This window comes from Echiichthys vipera, assembly GCF_963691815.1.
Source record: "Echiichthys vipera genome assembly, chromosome: 8".
NCBI lineage: Eukaryota > Metazoa > Chordata > Actinopteri > Perciformes > Trachinidae > Echiichthys > Echiichthys vipera.
The window spans coordinates 15,578,290-15,594,581 of record NC_139833.1 but is presented as its reverse complement, the minus strand read 5'-3'; the positions used below and the strand labels follow the sequence as shown (position 1 = coordinate 15,594,581).

The window sequence follows — 16,292 nt, the reverse complement described above, 5'->3', positions numbered from 1 at the left end:
AAACCAGTTTTTTCAGATGATAATTGAGCGTTTTTAGTCTAACATCTGGGTTTAAACCCTCAAGAGAAGATTAACTTGTTTCCGCTCCTGTTCTCAGGTTCGCTCAGGACAATTCTCCCGTCGCCTGTGGGGCTCCACACGTCGCATCTCTCAGGTGTCAGCAGGTGAAACCGAGTATAATCCCACTGAGAATGCTGGCAAATGAGATGAGCAGTGGTGGCGGAGCTCTCAGGACTCTGTAGGCGGCAGATACCTGCACCACCAAGACACTCGCCAGACTTAAGGCCTTTGTTCCACTTACAAGCTGGGAAGCTATCGTTCACTGATCTCTCTGAGAGAGCAACTATACACTGTGCACTTTTTTAAAATTCTTAAATGATTTGATATTTTATTGCGTATATCTTTTTACAGTTGTGTACTGTTTTTAATCAGCATCATTCCAAAGAGTGGCCTTGATTTTTTTGGATGGAGCTTGATGTTGTGAACGGCTGTCGAACTGTATATACAGTGAGTCATATTTCAGGGATGTGACTCATGATGATGCACATTCAGCCTCAGATGCTGAGAGAAGTGACGCCGTGAACTCTCCAGGCTCCTAGGCTTCTTTCCGGTCAGAGGAACAGCTGTGATCCCTGTGCTGTAGTTTGTCCCAAAAGTCATTGTTTTGGCAGTGACATTGTCTTAAAACTCCTGGAAACTTGAAAACTGCTGTACATGTTGCTCCAGATTTCCACATTGCAATACTGGTAAATACCACATGGGGGAGGAGGGGGGAGGCTTTGTAAAGGAAAGATACATGAGGTAACTGATCACTATAGCGAACCAATGTTGTGTTGTGACCTTCAGCGGCCAACATCAGGATTTGCTGACCCTTGCAGCAGAAGTCCGCTGCAATACCACGGTGTAATCCCGCATCCCTTTTAGGCTTGAAGCGATGTAAAACTGTTACAATTAAAGCAATAACTGCTTTAATGGTCAAGTATGTGAAATACATTCACTTTTATCATGACTGTGGAGCTTGGATGCAATGAAACTCAAGAGGAGAGCCTTCTGTTGCCTTACAAACACCTTTACAAATCTGTCTGTACTAGTTTTATTACTCTGCTCATCACACGACTATATATCTCTGTTTTATTTCATCTGAAAAGTGCCTTTTTTTAAGCTTGTGTCTTGAGCCATGTATAAACACTGAATTCCAACCATCTATTTCCATGTAAGATCACTATATGTCAGACTGTGCTGATCTGATTTAAACACATTGTACTACTCCACTATGACTCAGATGTGGATAAGATGTTGTTAATGAACTCAGTAAACTGTTGGCTGGATGCTCATACTTGCCTGCACTGGTATTTACTGTTTTATGAAGCGCTGAAAAACATCTGAAGACACGATGACTCTGTGACACGTGAGCATGAGAGTCTGCAAGCAAGTTTCAGAGGAATTCACTTCCTGCCAGTTTCTTTTACTGTGGTTAGAACAAAGCAGTTGTTATGCAGTGTCATGACAGGACAGAGACAAAAGGGAACTATTTGGGCGAAATGCAATACCCATAACATGTTGCACACATACAAATGACCTAGTCTTTGTAGGTGATGCTCAGAATAACCTTAAGCAAGTATAAAATAACCTATATGTTGCCTACACGCTGGAAATACACACAAAATCAGTCAATTGAGGTCGACTAAAATCACAATTTATTCCGCTGTAAGATGAGATGGAGTGTATCTCATCTCGTCTGTGAATATAAAGGAGGGATTGCATTAGCCGCTGTTTTAAATACACATTTGATCATCTAGTTTGCTATTGTTCATACTGATATTAATTATTTGTGACACTGCTCTGTTTTGCTCTAAATGGCATGAATGTAATATTTTACTGAAAGGAATACTTCACTCTCAGAAAGATCATTTGTGTATCATTTACTCACTCGGATTTTGAGAGTGAAGTAATCTTTAATTATGCAGAAAAATGCAAGGAGCCTTTAGTTTAATCAGTGGAGCTCAAAAAAGGAGGCTTTCTTTCAGCATCTGGTCTTTTTTACAATCACACTCCTTTATCAAAAAGTATTTTAAGTTGTGATGTTATGATGTTTTCGGTAATGTTTTATGTTCGATGAAACCTTAAAGTGTAATTCCGGCACAAAATCATCCCATGGTTTCGGCGCTTACATACATCAAATAAGCCATCGAGAAACAACTACTAACGGAGAGTCGCTAACAGCTGGACGAGGCTAACACTGATTAGCTCGGGGCATTATAGTGAAGGCATTGAAACGGCTTTTTTTCACCACTAATACTGCTCAAAATAACACCAAACCTCTGCAGTAGGTGGATAAGAGTCCCTACACATAAAACAAAGCATCAACAACTTAGTTAGCAAACCCGGAGTTTATTAGGAGTGTTTTGAAAAACTTACCAACTGGCCCCGGTACCAGCTCCTTTCATAGTGAAGACCATTCAAGTTGATTACGAAATGCAATCCAAAAGGAAGGAGCCCATTGGTGCTTCGTTTTACATGTAGGGCCTCTTATCATGCTACTGCAGAGATTTTGTGTTATTTTGAGCGATAATAGTGCTTAAAAAAGCCGTGTTAATGCCTTCACCGTAATGCCCAGAGCTAATCAGTGTTAGCCATGTCCGGCTGTTCGTGACTTTCCCAGATTTTTCTGTTAATAGGTCATACATGAAAAAAACTGTCTTGATGGCTTATTTGATGTATGTAAGTGCCGAAAAAGACCATGGGATGATTTTGCGACGAAATTACACTTTTAGCGAAAGTCAGCACTGCCTTGAATTGGGATTCTTATTTTAGCTCTTGTATTGTTCTTGGAAGATGTTGAAAATACTTTAATTTTGATACTTGATACTTTTGAAATTACTTTACTTTTTAAAAATCAAGCAGCCACATGTCCTTTGTAACTTAAACATGACAGCTGAAAAACGTTACTCAACTGTACGTCTGTCTGTTTTCTCTCTGTTTAAATCTGAAGCCGTATTCAGTTTTAATGCTCCTTCTTGAAATTGCCCTAATACAGCCAATAATTGAAACCGCACACTTATATTCAGGAATCCCCCTTTTCTGTCAACCACTGCCCATACCCTGAGGATGATCGGCCATCGACTTAAAAAAGTGGGGTTGGATTCTTGTGTGTGAACCACAGCAGGAAGGAAACTGATCCGCTGATCATCCAGCTCCTCTACTGTAATCCCAGCCTTGCATGCATCTGTGATGTTAACCCTATTAGAGTTGAAAAGGTCACATGCACATTTACTTGAAGAGGAGACTTTGATCTCCTGGTGGGCCGAACATCCTGTCGGGCCTCCCCGTAAACACCTCCGGGGGTACAATTCAGAGGGGTGGGGAGGGGCGAGGCGGGTGATAAAACCAACCTGTAGACCCCCGGTCAAATACAAACCGCAGAATACTGAATAAGGAAGTGGAGTAGGAGGGTGAAGAGGGATGCATTCACTGTGATGTGGCTTCATTGACAATGGTGGGAGGGGTTGACACCTTGCTCTCGGTTATTGGCGGTATCTACTTCTGACCTAACCAGACCTGAGGGTAGGCTGAGGGGATGGATGTTGTGAAATGCTGCAATTTTAACGTTGTTCAAGTTGTTCCTGTCATGAACCGTAACAGCCCTCAAACAGGCCTCTGTCAACGACCTCAGCCCTCCCCCCACTCTTTCTCCTTCTCCTTCTCCTCCCCCTCTGATCCATTTCTCCATAGCCTGTGGACAACAACATCATGTTTTTTTTTCTATAGCTGCCTTATCATTCCCACCCATGTATGACCAAGGAGGAACTTGGACCTCAGATAAAGAGCTTGCAGCCCTTCAGCAAGATGGTGGAGACAAGTAAAGAGTAAAGTAGTGAGGGGAATTGCTTATTTGTCTTTGATTGCTGATAAACTTTTATTTATTTTAACCATTTGTTTGATGTTTGCTCTTATGCAGTGAAAGAATATCCATCTTACCAAGTAGTCCTAAAATTCCCTTTTTTCCAAAAGTGGGAAAAAAAGACCATTGTGTTAACATTAGAATACTACAACATGTTGCCAATAAAAACATACTTGCTTCAAGACTTTTCTAGACATTAATATCAATATCTTGAAGCAAGGCAGACTAGAATAAGGCAGATTGCAGCAATATTGTTATAAAAAATTACACTTAATGCTAAAAAAATCTTGAAACAATTTGGTTTGTATAGACAAAAATGACCTGGCAAGATTTTTACAGTTAATTATATCAAACATCTAATAAATGATCAAATAAACACATAAGATTAAAACAGAGACATATTTTTATTCAGGAAAATTCAAGAAAATAACACTTTTTGACTGTATACTGAACAAAATGTTCAGTGTGGATGACAATTAATTAAATCTGAGCACCTGCCACAGAACCCAGTTTTTTCGTTTGTGTATGAATGAGAGAAAAACTGAAAATATGGCTTGACGTTGTATCAGAGCAGGAACATCCTCTGTGTCTCCTATCATCTCTCAGCGGGCTTTGAAGTGCGAGTGGTATTGTGTCTGTGAGATATCTCCATTTGTTTTCCTCTGAAGTCTCCAGGCCCCCTGCGATGCATTCACTCCAATTTACAAGGTGTGTAATTTACCCTACGTTGGTTTTCTAATCTTTTGAATTGCTGAGATCAAACATGTGCTCCTTCTTAAGGGCGCTTGTTTGATTCCCATGCTTTCTTTTGTTTCTGATAACAACTGATCACAGCTCTATGTAAGTATCCCTGTAGAGCTGTAAAAAGGTGTCATGTCACAGAGCTCCATTTAATAAGGTTTATGTCCTAGGATCGACAGAGGATTCTTTTGATTCACAAGGAAGAATGTTGTGGGAATATAGATGAGTGTGACCCATAATTATGTATTTAAAAAAGCTGTTTACAGATTTTGTTACTAGGAATGAGAAGTATGATAATGTAATTATTCCAACTATGTAGCATACATCTGGACTCGTGGTTCCTCCGACAGGACACTTTTTGAGGTCTCAGCAAACAGTGGTGGAAGAAGCTGAAGCTATAGCTACAGCAATGCATTCAAAATGTTACTTGAAGGACTTATTATGCAGAATAGTCCATTTCAGAATAATGTATATTACATTATGATTAACTGGTTTGTATAATGCTGAGTAAATGATCTATTTAAGAAATACATCATATTTAGTTTGTTGATTATATTTTGTATTGATAATCTGAAACCTGCAATGTAAAGCTGCAATATACAGGGAGTAAAAAGTACAATGTTAGGGGATTAGAAGTAGACCTAGCATAAAGTGCAATACTCAAGTGAACGTCCACAGTAACTTTCCACCACTGCCACCAGCCATTATGCCACATTATAACCCAAATTTAAATTCTAAATAAATAGCTAAATAAAACATAATAAAACAAATAAGCATATGACTAAATAGAGAATAATAAATGTGGAAAAAAAACAGTATGAAATAGCATTCCATGATGTATTATATCACTATTTCATGGTTCTTTAATATATTTTGCAGTGGTGGAGAAAGTATGTTGGGAATTATACAATGCAATGCACTTATTTAAGCTATTTTCTTTATATGTAAAGTCTTAGCGTGTAAAGTAACTGATAACTATGGTGATTATACAAATGAATTTAGTGTACAAAAGAACAAAGACGCACGATGGTAATACTAATATGTAGAGTACACCTACCTCGAGTGTGTACTTTTGTAGAGTACTTAAGTAAGTGTACTTTCATTCCCCTATTGATATTTTGTATGTTTAATTATGTATTTTTTAATTTCGTAATGTCACAATTATTCATTTAATACTGATAATTGTGGACCTCCACGTGTTACTGCTTGGTAATATTTCATGTATGTGTTGATTCCTAAGGGTATAAGTCATTTGACTACATAATCACACATAGTTCTAGTAACAATGTCAAACTTGACTGCAGTTCTTCCATTACATTGCTGTTCCCGACAGCGCGTCGCAGGGATGCAGCCAATCACGAAGCCACAGTGAAAGCTGAGGAGAGGGGAGGAGAAAAGGCCCGGGAGAGCTCGCAGGAGCTTTTTTTGCCTGCCTCATCTGTTGCAAATCTGCGGGAGAGGCGGCAGTCGTTGCATCCTGCCAGCTGAAACAGAAGAAACCTTGTGTTAACTTACAGAGAAACAGCAGGAAGCGCGCTGAAAGAAGCAAATGGAAGAATCTACGGATTACACGGTCCGCGTTTCTCGTGCGTAAAAACAAAAAAACCCATCTGAAACATCTGACTATGAGCGAACTTTTCTCGTCTGCGGAACCAGCACGTTTTATGAGAAGTTGCCTTTTATGAGTGTAACATTTCGATTGAGAGAAGTGAGGATTTTTTTAGTGACACCGCGATTGTTGAGGGCTGCAGACTGGAAAAAGACGCACCAATAAGTCGTGGAGGATTTTGGAGACCGCAGACATGAGACCGTTCGTCGTCTGCGCGCTTCTGCTGTTAAAAGTAAGCAACAGTTAATTACTACTTTACCAACGCAAATACATCCTCCACTCAAAAGTGTTTGTAATGTGCTTATTTCTTATTTCTCATTCTCATCATCATAATAAACACCATAATAGTAGCCACTGTAAAGCTTCAACCACCGAGTTTAGTCTCACACCATTGTTCCCAAAGGAATTCCGTTTCACACAACAGAGCCATATTTCATTAAGGCTGTGTCACACGGCCCCTGTTGGTGAATATGTTTGTTGTCATTCAAATAACAGTGGAAAGAGTGAGAGGAGACATCAGATTAAATCTCGTCCTGTTTTTCTTAAAGGTTTCTCATGACTATATACTGCTTATGTTGCTATAATGCTGCTTGTCTTGGACTGTGGCCTACTTACTGTACATCTACACAGGCTGTTGTAGACTTTCAAAAATCATCCAGGACATATGTGCAGACTCTAGGCCAGAATGAGCCAAACAACTTGGGGAACATCAGACGAGAATCAAACACAGGAGCACACAATTAACCAACAATGATGCACACACACAGTGATAAATTATGTATTTTATGAACAAATTATAGTTTGATAGCGTATTATTAAGGCAGGATCCGTGTGAAAAGAAGGCCTCCACAGTTGTAGACAATAATTTAAAACTCCTCTACCTCATAAAAAAAAGCCCATGGGGCCTGTAGTCCTGTCTGGACATGCTCTTCAGAATCAAAGCACTTTTGTTTAGATCAAAGTGTTGAGATAAAAACTCGCTCTTAAAAAGATGTGTATCTCTTCCCTGTTTTAAAAGTGTGACATCGAAAGTTTTTTTTTCTAAAAACCTAAGATGCCATTTCTCAAACAAGTTTCTTTAGCCCACTGAAAAGTATTTGTGCTGGCAAATGATTCTCTTATTACTCACTGGATGATTTAGTGCAGACGTAGATTGCATGTTACAGTGTGTGAGTGCACTCTCCATGCTTTTCCACTGTTAACTCTGAGGCTCTTATTGCCTGTCTTTACTGTACATGTTGCCATTTTTGTTGCTTAGGACAATTCCTGGTGAAAATGTGGCCTAGCTTTTCGGTATGGGGTCTGGATATCCGGAGCAAAGCAATTATCACAATTTTCTCCCAGTTTGTGGTGTGTGTGTGTGTGTGTGTGTGTGTGTGTGTGTGTGTGTGTGTGTGTGTGTGTGTGTGTGTGTGTGTGTGTGTGTGTGTGTGTGTGTGTGTGTGTGTGTGTGTGTGTGTGTGTGTGTGTGTGTGTGTGTGTGTGTGTGTGTGTGTGTGTGTGTGTGTGTGTGTGTGTGTGTGTGTGTGTGTGTGTGTGTGTGTGTGTGTGTGTGTGTGTGTGTGTGTGTGTGTGTGTGTGTGTGCGTGTAATTTGTTAGGTAGTTTAGCCATTTAGCCATTTAGTCATTTGAATTTCCATAGAGTAGTTAAGCAGACTTCTTCAGGGGGCAGATTTAACGATCATTTAAACACCCTCTCAACTCTTTGGTGTGAGTTGAAAATCAGTAGATTTAAGGTTAACTGTGTGCTGTCTTGTTTGATTCAGGATCATAATTTTGGGTGAAGCGTTCTGCCTGATAAAAAAAAAAGAGAAACTAGTCCTTTAATGTGTTCCTCAATGCTCCCCCATATACTAATATAAGTAATCAGTGCAAATGGGATGTGGAGCTTTGACAACTTTTCCTCAGCTCTGGCTGTCTCTGCCTGAAAGACCTCTATCTGTCGCCGTAGCAGCCAGATTTTAAAAGGCTCATGGGGTCATTGTCTTCACAGGGAGAGAGCATCCTTTTGTGTGTTTATTGTCACGCAGATTAGATTAACTGTGGAAACTCCAGCCTGCACACTTCAAAAGTGGACTCACTTCACGGTGAAGGCTAAAATGAAGTGTGTGTGGTGTTTGTGTGTGTGTGATCCGCGATGACTGAGTGACTCCGGCAGCCGTGGAGTTGAGAGCCCTATTGAAAGCAGTGCTCCTCGGTGGTCCGTCTGTTCTCACTGGGGAATCCCATCAGATTGCAGCTTCTTACCTTAATGGAAAAAGCAACTGCAGTCCCTCCCCCCTTTGCCTTCAGACTTTCTGCCCCCAAGCTCAAAAAAAAGACTGAATACTCTTTGGTGCATGCAAACTCATCTGCAGTTGAAAATTGGCACCAAATCAAGATATATGTATCATTGAAGTAATTTTGTAAGTTTGATATATATATCTTCGGATGCTACAAAACTTTAAAAAAACATAAAGGAAGGAAACATACACTTCTTTGATGAGGTGGCTTTATTGGTCATTATGTCTATTTATCATCGATTTAGTTCAAAGTCATACAGTGAAAACTTTATCAATTCATTACACTATTGAGTGTACTACATTTTCTCATACAAATAAACATTAAGTGGCATCCATACTATTTCTTTCTCTGTATACAATAGATAATGACTTAGTCATACCTCTACTGAGTAGATCACTGTTCCCACTCGTCTGTAGTGGGGCATGGACTAAATATTTCATTGTACACCAGGCACCAGTGGGTGAAGTGCCAAGACTTTGGCAGCTTCTGCCCTCCAGGCAGGCTTACACCAGCCCTGACTCACACCAGGCTTTGTGAAATGATAGAAATCCAAGCAGAAGGTAAAAATAAAACAGAGCCACTGTCACCAAATATTTATCAAAGCCAAGATTAAGAGGTTAGCTGGTGTTAGCGGAGGAGCTCAATCTGTCACACGGAGAGAACCCAAGCCTTCGTGCTTCGTTATTATGGTTCAGGCTCGGCAGTCTGCAAACTCCAAACATCCTACTGGTCCCTGCGTGCTGGATCCTACCACCCAGACACCCTAATACCTCTGATCTGGGTCCTGCGGCTGGTGCTCAAATATCATCAGGCTCCTCTGTGAGCGCAGCAGTAAAACTGGCTGTTGTTTTTGGAAAGAGGCGAGCCCAGTTTCAAAGCTGTTTCTCCTGTAGTATCAGCATGGAGCGTCTCAGGGTTGGAGCCTGGTGGCGTGTGTGTGTGTGTGTGTGTGTGTGTGTGTGTGTGTGTGTGTGTGTGTGTGTGTGTGTGTGTGTGTGTGTGTGTGTGTGTGTGTGTGTGTGTGTGTGTGTGTGTGTGTGTGTGTGTGTGTGTGTGTGTGTGTGTGTGTGTGTGTGTGTGTGTGTGTGTGTGTGTGTGTGTGTGTGTGTGTGTGTGTGTTTTTCTGGTGGCCTTTTTGTTGGAGGCTCTACAGGTTCACACACGTTGCCTGTGTTTGTTGGCAGACTTCAGAGACAAAGAGAGACATCAGTGGGGTTGTTTAGCTGTTACTTTTCCCCTGTGCAGGAGGTTAGCTGTTAGACATCTGTTTGCTCTTGTCAGCCCCCAGGCGGAGCGGGCCAATCTCCCTTAAATGTGTGCATGTTTAAGATGCCGTTGCACAGAGCCTGGAGAAGGGGAGTTAGTGAAATACTGACCTTCATAGACACACCTGCGACTTCAAAGGCCCCCCTCTCACCCAAACAGACACTCACATGCTGGGTAGCCTTGGTTAATTGACACCCTTGCCTGGGGCTTCTTTATATACCCCCACCCCCCTTTCTGATGCCAAGAAATACACACACACTGTATTCACACACACAGTTACATTGTCATTCGCACTGATATGGAATGAGTGGGAGGGCGGAAGCTCCCTTTTTTTTTACTTCTTCCTTCCTCCTTTTCTGAGTGTTTTCCACCCCTTATATCTTATTTTTTTCCACTGGTCCAAAGCCATCTGATTAAAGCCAGCCACTCTTGACAGGCACCAGCCCTGCTGCACAGGCCGTTAGGAATGTCTGATCTATCCCTCATGTCATAACTCAAGCTGGGCCCTCCATTACCCACTTGCAGATAAGGACTCAGAGCACTTTAAGAGTGAAAACTGAGGCAGATAGAAAGATAATAAGGCCATTTTCAGTTCACCCAGTTCCCCGCTTCTTCAGTTGCACAGGGGCGGGATGTGTGTGCGATTTTCTTCCCACATGTGGTGTAAGGTAGAAAACTCCTCAGACAAAGACAACAACTTTTCTATAATTTTCTTTTTTGGTAAACCACCTAACTTAAGTATGAACCTCATGACTGCTGATTCTGAATAGCCTGAGACATAAGAAAAAGCATTTGTTGAGCTAAACAGTGGTAGTATTATAATATTTTTTTTTCTAACTGTCATTTATTTACCGTAGGTTACTCTTGGAGATGCCTGCGCCAGTGGCCAGTTCACTGAATCAGGGCAGTGTTGCAGTCTGTGTCCTGTTGGCTTCGGAGTCGAGGCAGAGTGTGGGAAAGAGGATACCAAGTGCACACCATGCCCACAGGGTAAGTAATTATAATCTAATGTTACTGCACCAATGTGGAATATGTTTTACCTGCCTTATCATTATCTCTGTCATCTGTTCTAGAGGCTGGAAGATTTAAACCTCACCGGGTCTTATCATAGACACGGATATTTGTGAGAGAATCACAGTTTCTCCAGTCTGACACTGATTTTGTTATCTGTTTCACAGGAAAGTTTTCCTCAGAAGAGGGCCTCGGCCGTTGCCACCGCTGTAACAAGTGCCTACCCAGTATTCCCATGGTGGCGTCTTGCTCTGCCACTCAAGACACACAATGTGAATGTGACAACGGCTTCTTCTTTTTAAGCACCCATGGCCTGTGCGCGCCTTGCTCCAAGTGCACCCGTGGCGAGGGTGTTTTTCGGGAGTGCGGCCCACAGGGAGACACGCAGTGTAAGATCTGCGGCCCTGGGACATTTTCTGAGGACCGTATAAGCACCAAACCATGCCAGACCTGCACCCAGTGCTCTGACAGCGAGGTGGAGATCCGACACTGCATGCCCAACTCTGACGCACTCTGCATGGGTGAGTTGTGAGGAAGTTTGACTGAGAAAACATATATATATGTATATAAATGTCTGTTGACATTCGATATTGTCTTAAGCCGTTTTCACATATGAACTCTGGACAATATCACGAGAATCAGGTGCTGACATTGTCACACATATAGCACACGACATGAGATCCTCCGTGTCAGATGCGTTCTCACTTACTGGAAATGGTTGATGTAGGTTAGGGATGGCGCCTGGGTAGAGCGGGCAGGAGGCAAACCATGACTTGGATTGCTGCTGTTTGTAATTTGGTAATAAAAAGCAGAGTCTCTTGCTGTTCATTGAACTTGTCTAATTATGTTTCACAAATCACATGAAAAGAGACAAAACGACACTAAATTGTTCCTACTTACTAACAAGTATTTTCTGTGCTGCCAAAGCCTGATATTGTTTGTGTCTTTGTGCTACAAACCTGCAAAAACTACACAGGCACAAATTTTCCTGCTGCCTTAAATTCATACTAGTGCACCAGATACGCAGCTGAAAATAGTCTCCAACAAACAAAACTTACTCCTGTTTGAGTAATGTTTTCTTAAAACTATGGTCCTTGTTGTTTTAATAAATTTCCCTTTAACAATGTTTTACTATACATTTGTGAATAGTTTAAAACAGATATTCAGTATGAACAAACTGGCTTTTGAATTGGAAAGTATTAAAAAGACAGAGGATTGTCAAGGTTTTGGTATTTTAATGGAATTTTCCAGCAGTAATGCCAGACTTATATCCCTTAAAGAATCTAATGTGGGGGAAGGCAGCAATAGTAAAAGATAAAAAGATAAAAGAATGAGCTAAAGGGAGGGGGACGGAGAGTAGGAGGGTCTGTGAGAATATAAGGACATGTGGTCAACACCTGCATCCACACCTCATCTGAACACTCTGTAATACTCTGAGCTGAGAAACATGAGTAGTGGAAAAAGAGCCCACTTAAGTGCTGTAATCCAATTGGGTGTGAGCTCGACAGGTCTTTAGGTTAACTGCCCCCAAGAACCTGAACGCCGAGGGAGGCTGCTGACCCTGACAACTAGTCCGGTTGCTCCCCAAATGGCTACACTCGCTCTCCAGGAGTCGGGTCATCTGTGCTCTGGGTCCATATGTCACGTCCCTTTAACCCCTGAGAGGTCAGCACAGTACTGTGTTGTGTTTGATCCAAAATAGGCTGGCCGCAGGAGGGAAAACGAGGGTGGAAAACGGGCCAATGAAAGGTTTTCAAAACCCCAGGGGACCGGGATGACTGAGGCTATCATTACATCAGGCGCACAGGCTTCTGTGGAATTATTTCGGGCCCTAATTTATGCAACCCAAATGTGTTTCTGCAGCGCATATGTGGAGATACAAAGATATACTGTCCTTGACACGTCTCTGCTTTTCTCAATCTCAATAGATAAGAAGCTGCATATTCTGTCTCGTCCTGCTCTGGGTGGCTCTGAAGCTCCTCGCTGGCCAGGTGTTGAGGAGGGGGAGACCAGCCCCGCCCCCGGAACGCCCAAGTTTACCCCGCAGGATGAGGGAAGCAGCAACAACATTCTGGCCTACGTGTCTGTGCTGGCTGCCGTGGTGCTGGGTCTGCTTGTTTATGTTGCTTATAAATGGTGAGTTTTCACTAGGGATGTATCCTGGAATGGATGTATTACAGATTATAAGTTTGGCCCTTAGTCATCACTGTAGCTAGCCTAACTGACATTGTTTTCTTCTGCTCTTCTCAGCTGGAGATCATGTAAACAGAAGAGGGCTCTTTCTAAGGCCCGTGCAGCTGAGTTGGGAGCGTCTCCAGAGGGAGAAAAGCTCCAAAGTGACAGCGGTGTTTTTCTGGACTCTCACAGCCTACAGGACAACCAGCCCAGCAAAGGTATGCTAGTCCTTGTTTTAACATTTTAAATGATGTTTGATTTTCTAATATAATCCTTGATATTAGAAAAAGGAAAATTCAGTTCCAGATAGTACAATGTTCCCCTAGTATTTGGAGTATTTGCCTGCTAGCAGCGCTGTTGAGCAACGTTTTGTGAGTGAGTGCAAATGCACAAAGACGCTAATGTACCTGCTCTCCTAACGCCAGTTGGTGGCAGTAATGCATTGCATGGCATTGCAGAGGAACAGTGCTAGCTTGGATGTAAACTTTAGGGGGGGAGTTATCTTTAAAATTGGCATTAATAATTTATGCTGAAGTAAATGCATTTGACACATTTGTTAGGATCTCAAGGGTACATCCAGTGGGTTTTGGAAAGAAACACTGAATGTAAACACAAGTTTGTTTACAAGAAAACTCCAGAGGGGCACCTTTACACCGAAAAAACACACCAAGCAGAGGCGAAGCGCGGCCTGCTTTGAGCAGGAAAGCTGTAGCTGTGTAATTCTACGGTGCAGCCAAACTAAAAGTTGGTCAGAGGATACCAACAGCACATCAGTAAAAACAGGACTCCTGTGACATGTTGACCTGTGTTAAAAAAAATAATTTCTCCCCACCTGAAACACAACCCCCAGCCACAGAGAAATGTCATTATTTCGGCGAGCTGGATTTCACCATTGCTTGGTGTGTTTCCGGTGTTAAGTTTGCATTGTTCCCCACAAGAAGAATTACACAGAAGCCGTCTAATTTCACACATGAAATGTTGAACTTGGTATTTCCAAAAAGAAGTGACGTTGGACTTGTGTTTTAACTGTGTAGTATGATATCCATTAATAATATAATTACTCCTAAGTAGCCTATAAATAGTCATACGGTAAACTAAATTTCTTTGTGTTACCAAAGGTACCAAGAGGGATAGCAAGCAGGACACCCGTCTGTACATCAACCTACCCCCCCACAGACAGGAAGAGGTGGAGCGCCTTCTGCATGAGGGAGGGGGCCGTGGGTGGAGGCAGCTGGGCGCAGCGCTGGGCTATGAGCCTGAACAGCTGGACCTGTTTGGGCGCGGAGAGGCTCCTGCTCACACGCTCCTCTCTAACTGGGCCCAGAAAGAAGGCTCCACTCTGGGACTGCTGTGTTCTGCACTGGCCCGCATTGAGAGACCCGATGTGGTAACGTCTCTTAACTGCCCCACGCAGGGTGTCTCTTTAGTCTGAAGACTCCTCGAACACACGTGTGACATTAACAGACTCAAGTGAAGAACTTTCATTGACAAGGAAGGCACTCTGATATAATCACCTCTGTCTTTGATTGTTTCGTTGGACAACTTCTTTTTTTTTTTACTTAGAGAACAAATTCATTTTTTTATCGCTTTCCTTTGCCCCAGGTTATGTCACCGTTTGATTTTATATGGATCCATCTGCATGAAAGAATCTCCTGTGATGCGTCTGTTATCGCCTCAGAGCAAATCACCACTTGGAAATGAGAACTCTGAATATACAGTGTGTTGCAACCTCTCATTACTTCTACTGGGGGAACAACATTTTCAATTCTGGTTGAGCCTCGCTCAATAGACAATGCAGAAACCTGGTCATATTGGATTAGAACTAGAGTGAGAACTACAATAAGTATAATGTTGTTGCCATGCATAAAAACTTGATTACTGTGAGTATTCAGAAACAGAAAAATGTGTTTAGACAGGTTGCATAAGTATGATTATTCTAAAAAATGTAGTTTACATGTTATTTGGACAGTAATCAGATTTATCCCTTGCCTTCCCCGTGCTATTGTAAACAAATAACGCTTAGATCATCAAGTTTCTAGTCTAGCTAGCCTTGTTTTATGAATCACAACTCCAGCAACCTCTTTGGTATTGAGGAGGATTTTTGCCAGATGGAGACACTTTCTTCCAACTACTCTGCTTTCCAACATGATGTGACTTTCCCTATTTGGGATCATTTCAGTGTACAGTACATGTGCACGCCCAAAAAGAGAAGAAAACGTTTACGCGGCCAGGCGATCAACCGCTGTGATGATTCTTTCAGTTGCTAAGAACACTTTATCTAATGTGTAGATGGGAACTACTCACTAGATTAAGTTTGTTGCCTTGTTCTGTTGTTTGTTTCCCTTCTATTTTCTGCTGCAGTCACCATGTAGCCTTGGTATTTATTCAAACTGAGGATATATTATGCACCAGTGATGTTTCGACTATCATGAGAAGAAACGAAAATGAAGCATTCTGTGAAATATAAAAACACCTTTTTTTCTTTTAGCTCTTCCTAATAATCATCTATGATTGTAAATATCTTAAATAATGATTTGTTTCATGGCTTAAAGTGAGATCATTTATGGGATGTGAAGACTGAAGAAAGGGAAGAGAAATGAATCAATTCTCCTTACATTCGTAATACACAACTCCATTTTTGATTTCTCATATTAGACACAGAAAAAAAGAAAAATCAAAGACACTGTTAACATCAATGCTCGTGTCCAAGTTGCCATCTTTTGTATTTATTTTATCACTATGTCAAATTTAAAACTAAATAAAATCTATGAGAACCTTGGACATCTGCAGAGTGCTAGTTACACTTTGTGATGGCTTCAGATGGTTTGATATTTTTCTTAACGCCAGCCATGTATGGTTTTGTGTATATATTTCCTAATGGTATGCTTTAATGTGTTTTTGTAAGAGTTTTATTCATTTAATAAATAACTTTGATAAGTCAGTGCACCTTTGTTGTACCAGAAGCGACAACTCTTAAGTGTTTATGCTGTACATCGGTTATTCTCCCCAGAGATACTTCTGCAGTATGCTTGTGGTGTGGCTCAATTCATTTTGAAAATAAAAAATAAAATAGAATTCCAATTAACATCCACACTAAATAACTTTTTTATTCTCATTTTGAGTCATATGTAACATCGGAATAATACGTTTTAACAATGAAACGGTGATGGCTAAATAAGGTTAAGTAGCTAAAGTTAATGGATAAACAGTTGACATTGTAGCTTAAACTAATGGAGAGTGAACTACCTAAAATAAATGGATAAATGTGACATTTTAAATGGATACATGTCAGCCAAAGGTAAAAA

The 16,292-nt window shown here is 41.4% G+C and overlaps 2 protein-coding genes across 4 annotated transcripts in view; both read left to right on the top strand.

Annotated features, from left to right (window-relative positions):
• The window catches only part of nbeal2 (neurobeachin-like 2), a 35,413-nt gene extending 34,079 nt beyond the window's left edge, over nt 1-1,334 (top strand). For all 3 annotated transcript variants that reach the window (XM_083918412.1, XM_083918413.1, XM_083918411.1), the window contains one exon: nt 98-1,334. In XM_083918412.1, coding sequence (XP_083774538.1) covers nt 98-205 — 108 coding nt within the window. In that variant the 3' untranslated portion in view covers nt 206-1,334. The remainder of the gene's footprint in view (nt 1-97) is intronic.
• Nucleotides 1,335-6,097: 4,763 nt separating this feature from the next.
• Nucleotides 6,098-15,925, top strand: nradd (neurotrophin receptor associated death domain). The gene is made up of 6 exons (XM_083918483.1): nt 6,098-6,483; nt 10,659-10,791; nt 10,980-11,333; nt 12,741-12,948; nt 13,063-13,205; nt 14,106-15,925. The coding sequence occupies exons 1-6, from the start codon at nt 6,445-6,447 to the stop codon at nt 14,417-14,419; spliced, it is 1,191 nt and encodes a 396-aa protein (XP_083774609.1). The 5' UTR covers nt 6,098-6,444; the 3' UTR covers nt 14,420-15,925.
• Nucleotides 15,926-16,292: the final 367 nt, after the last annotated feature.

What these genes read in the sequence shown, in the direction of transcription:
- nradd (XM_083918483.1), top strand. Translation starts at nt 6,445, where the DNA reads ATGAGACCGTTCGTCGTCTGCGCGCTTCTGCTGTTAAAA. An exon ending in GTGCACACCATGCCCACAGG is followed by an intron (nt 10,792 to 10,979) that starts GTAAGTAATTAT and finishes TCTGTTTCACAG; the next exon opens with GAAAGTTTTCCTCAGAAGAG. An exon ending in CTCTGACGCACTCTGCATGG is followed by an intron (nt 11,334 to 12,740) that starts GTGAGTTGTGAG and finishes CAATCTCAATAG; the next exon opens with ATAAGAAGCTGCATATTCTG.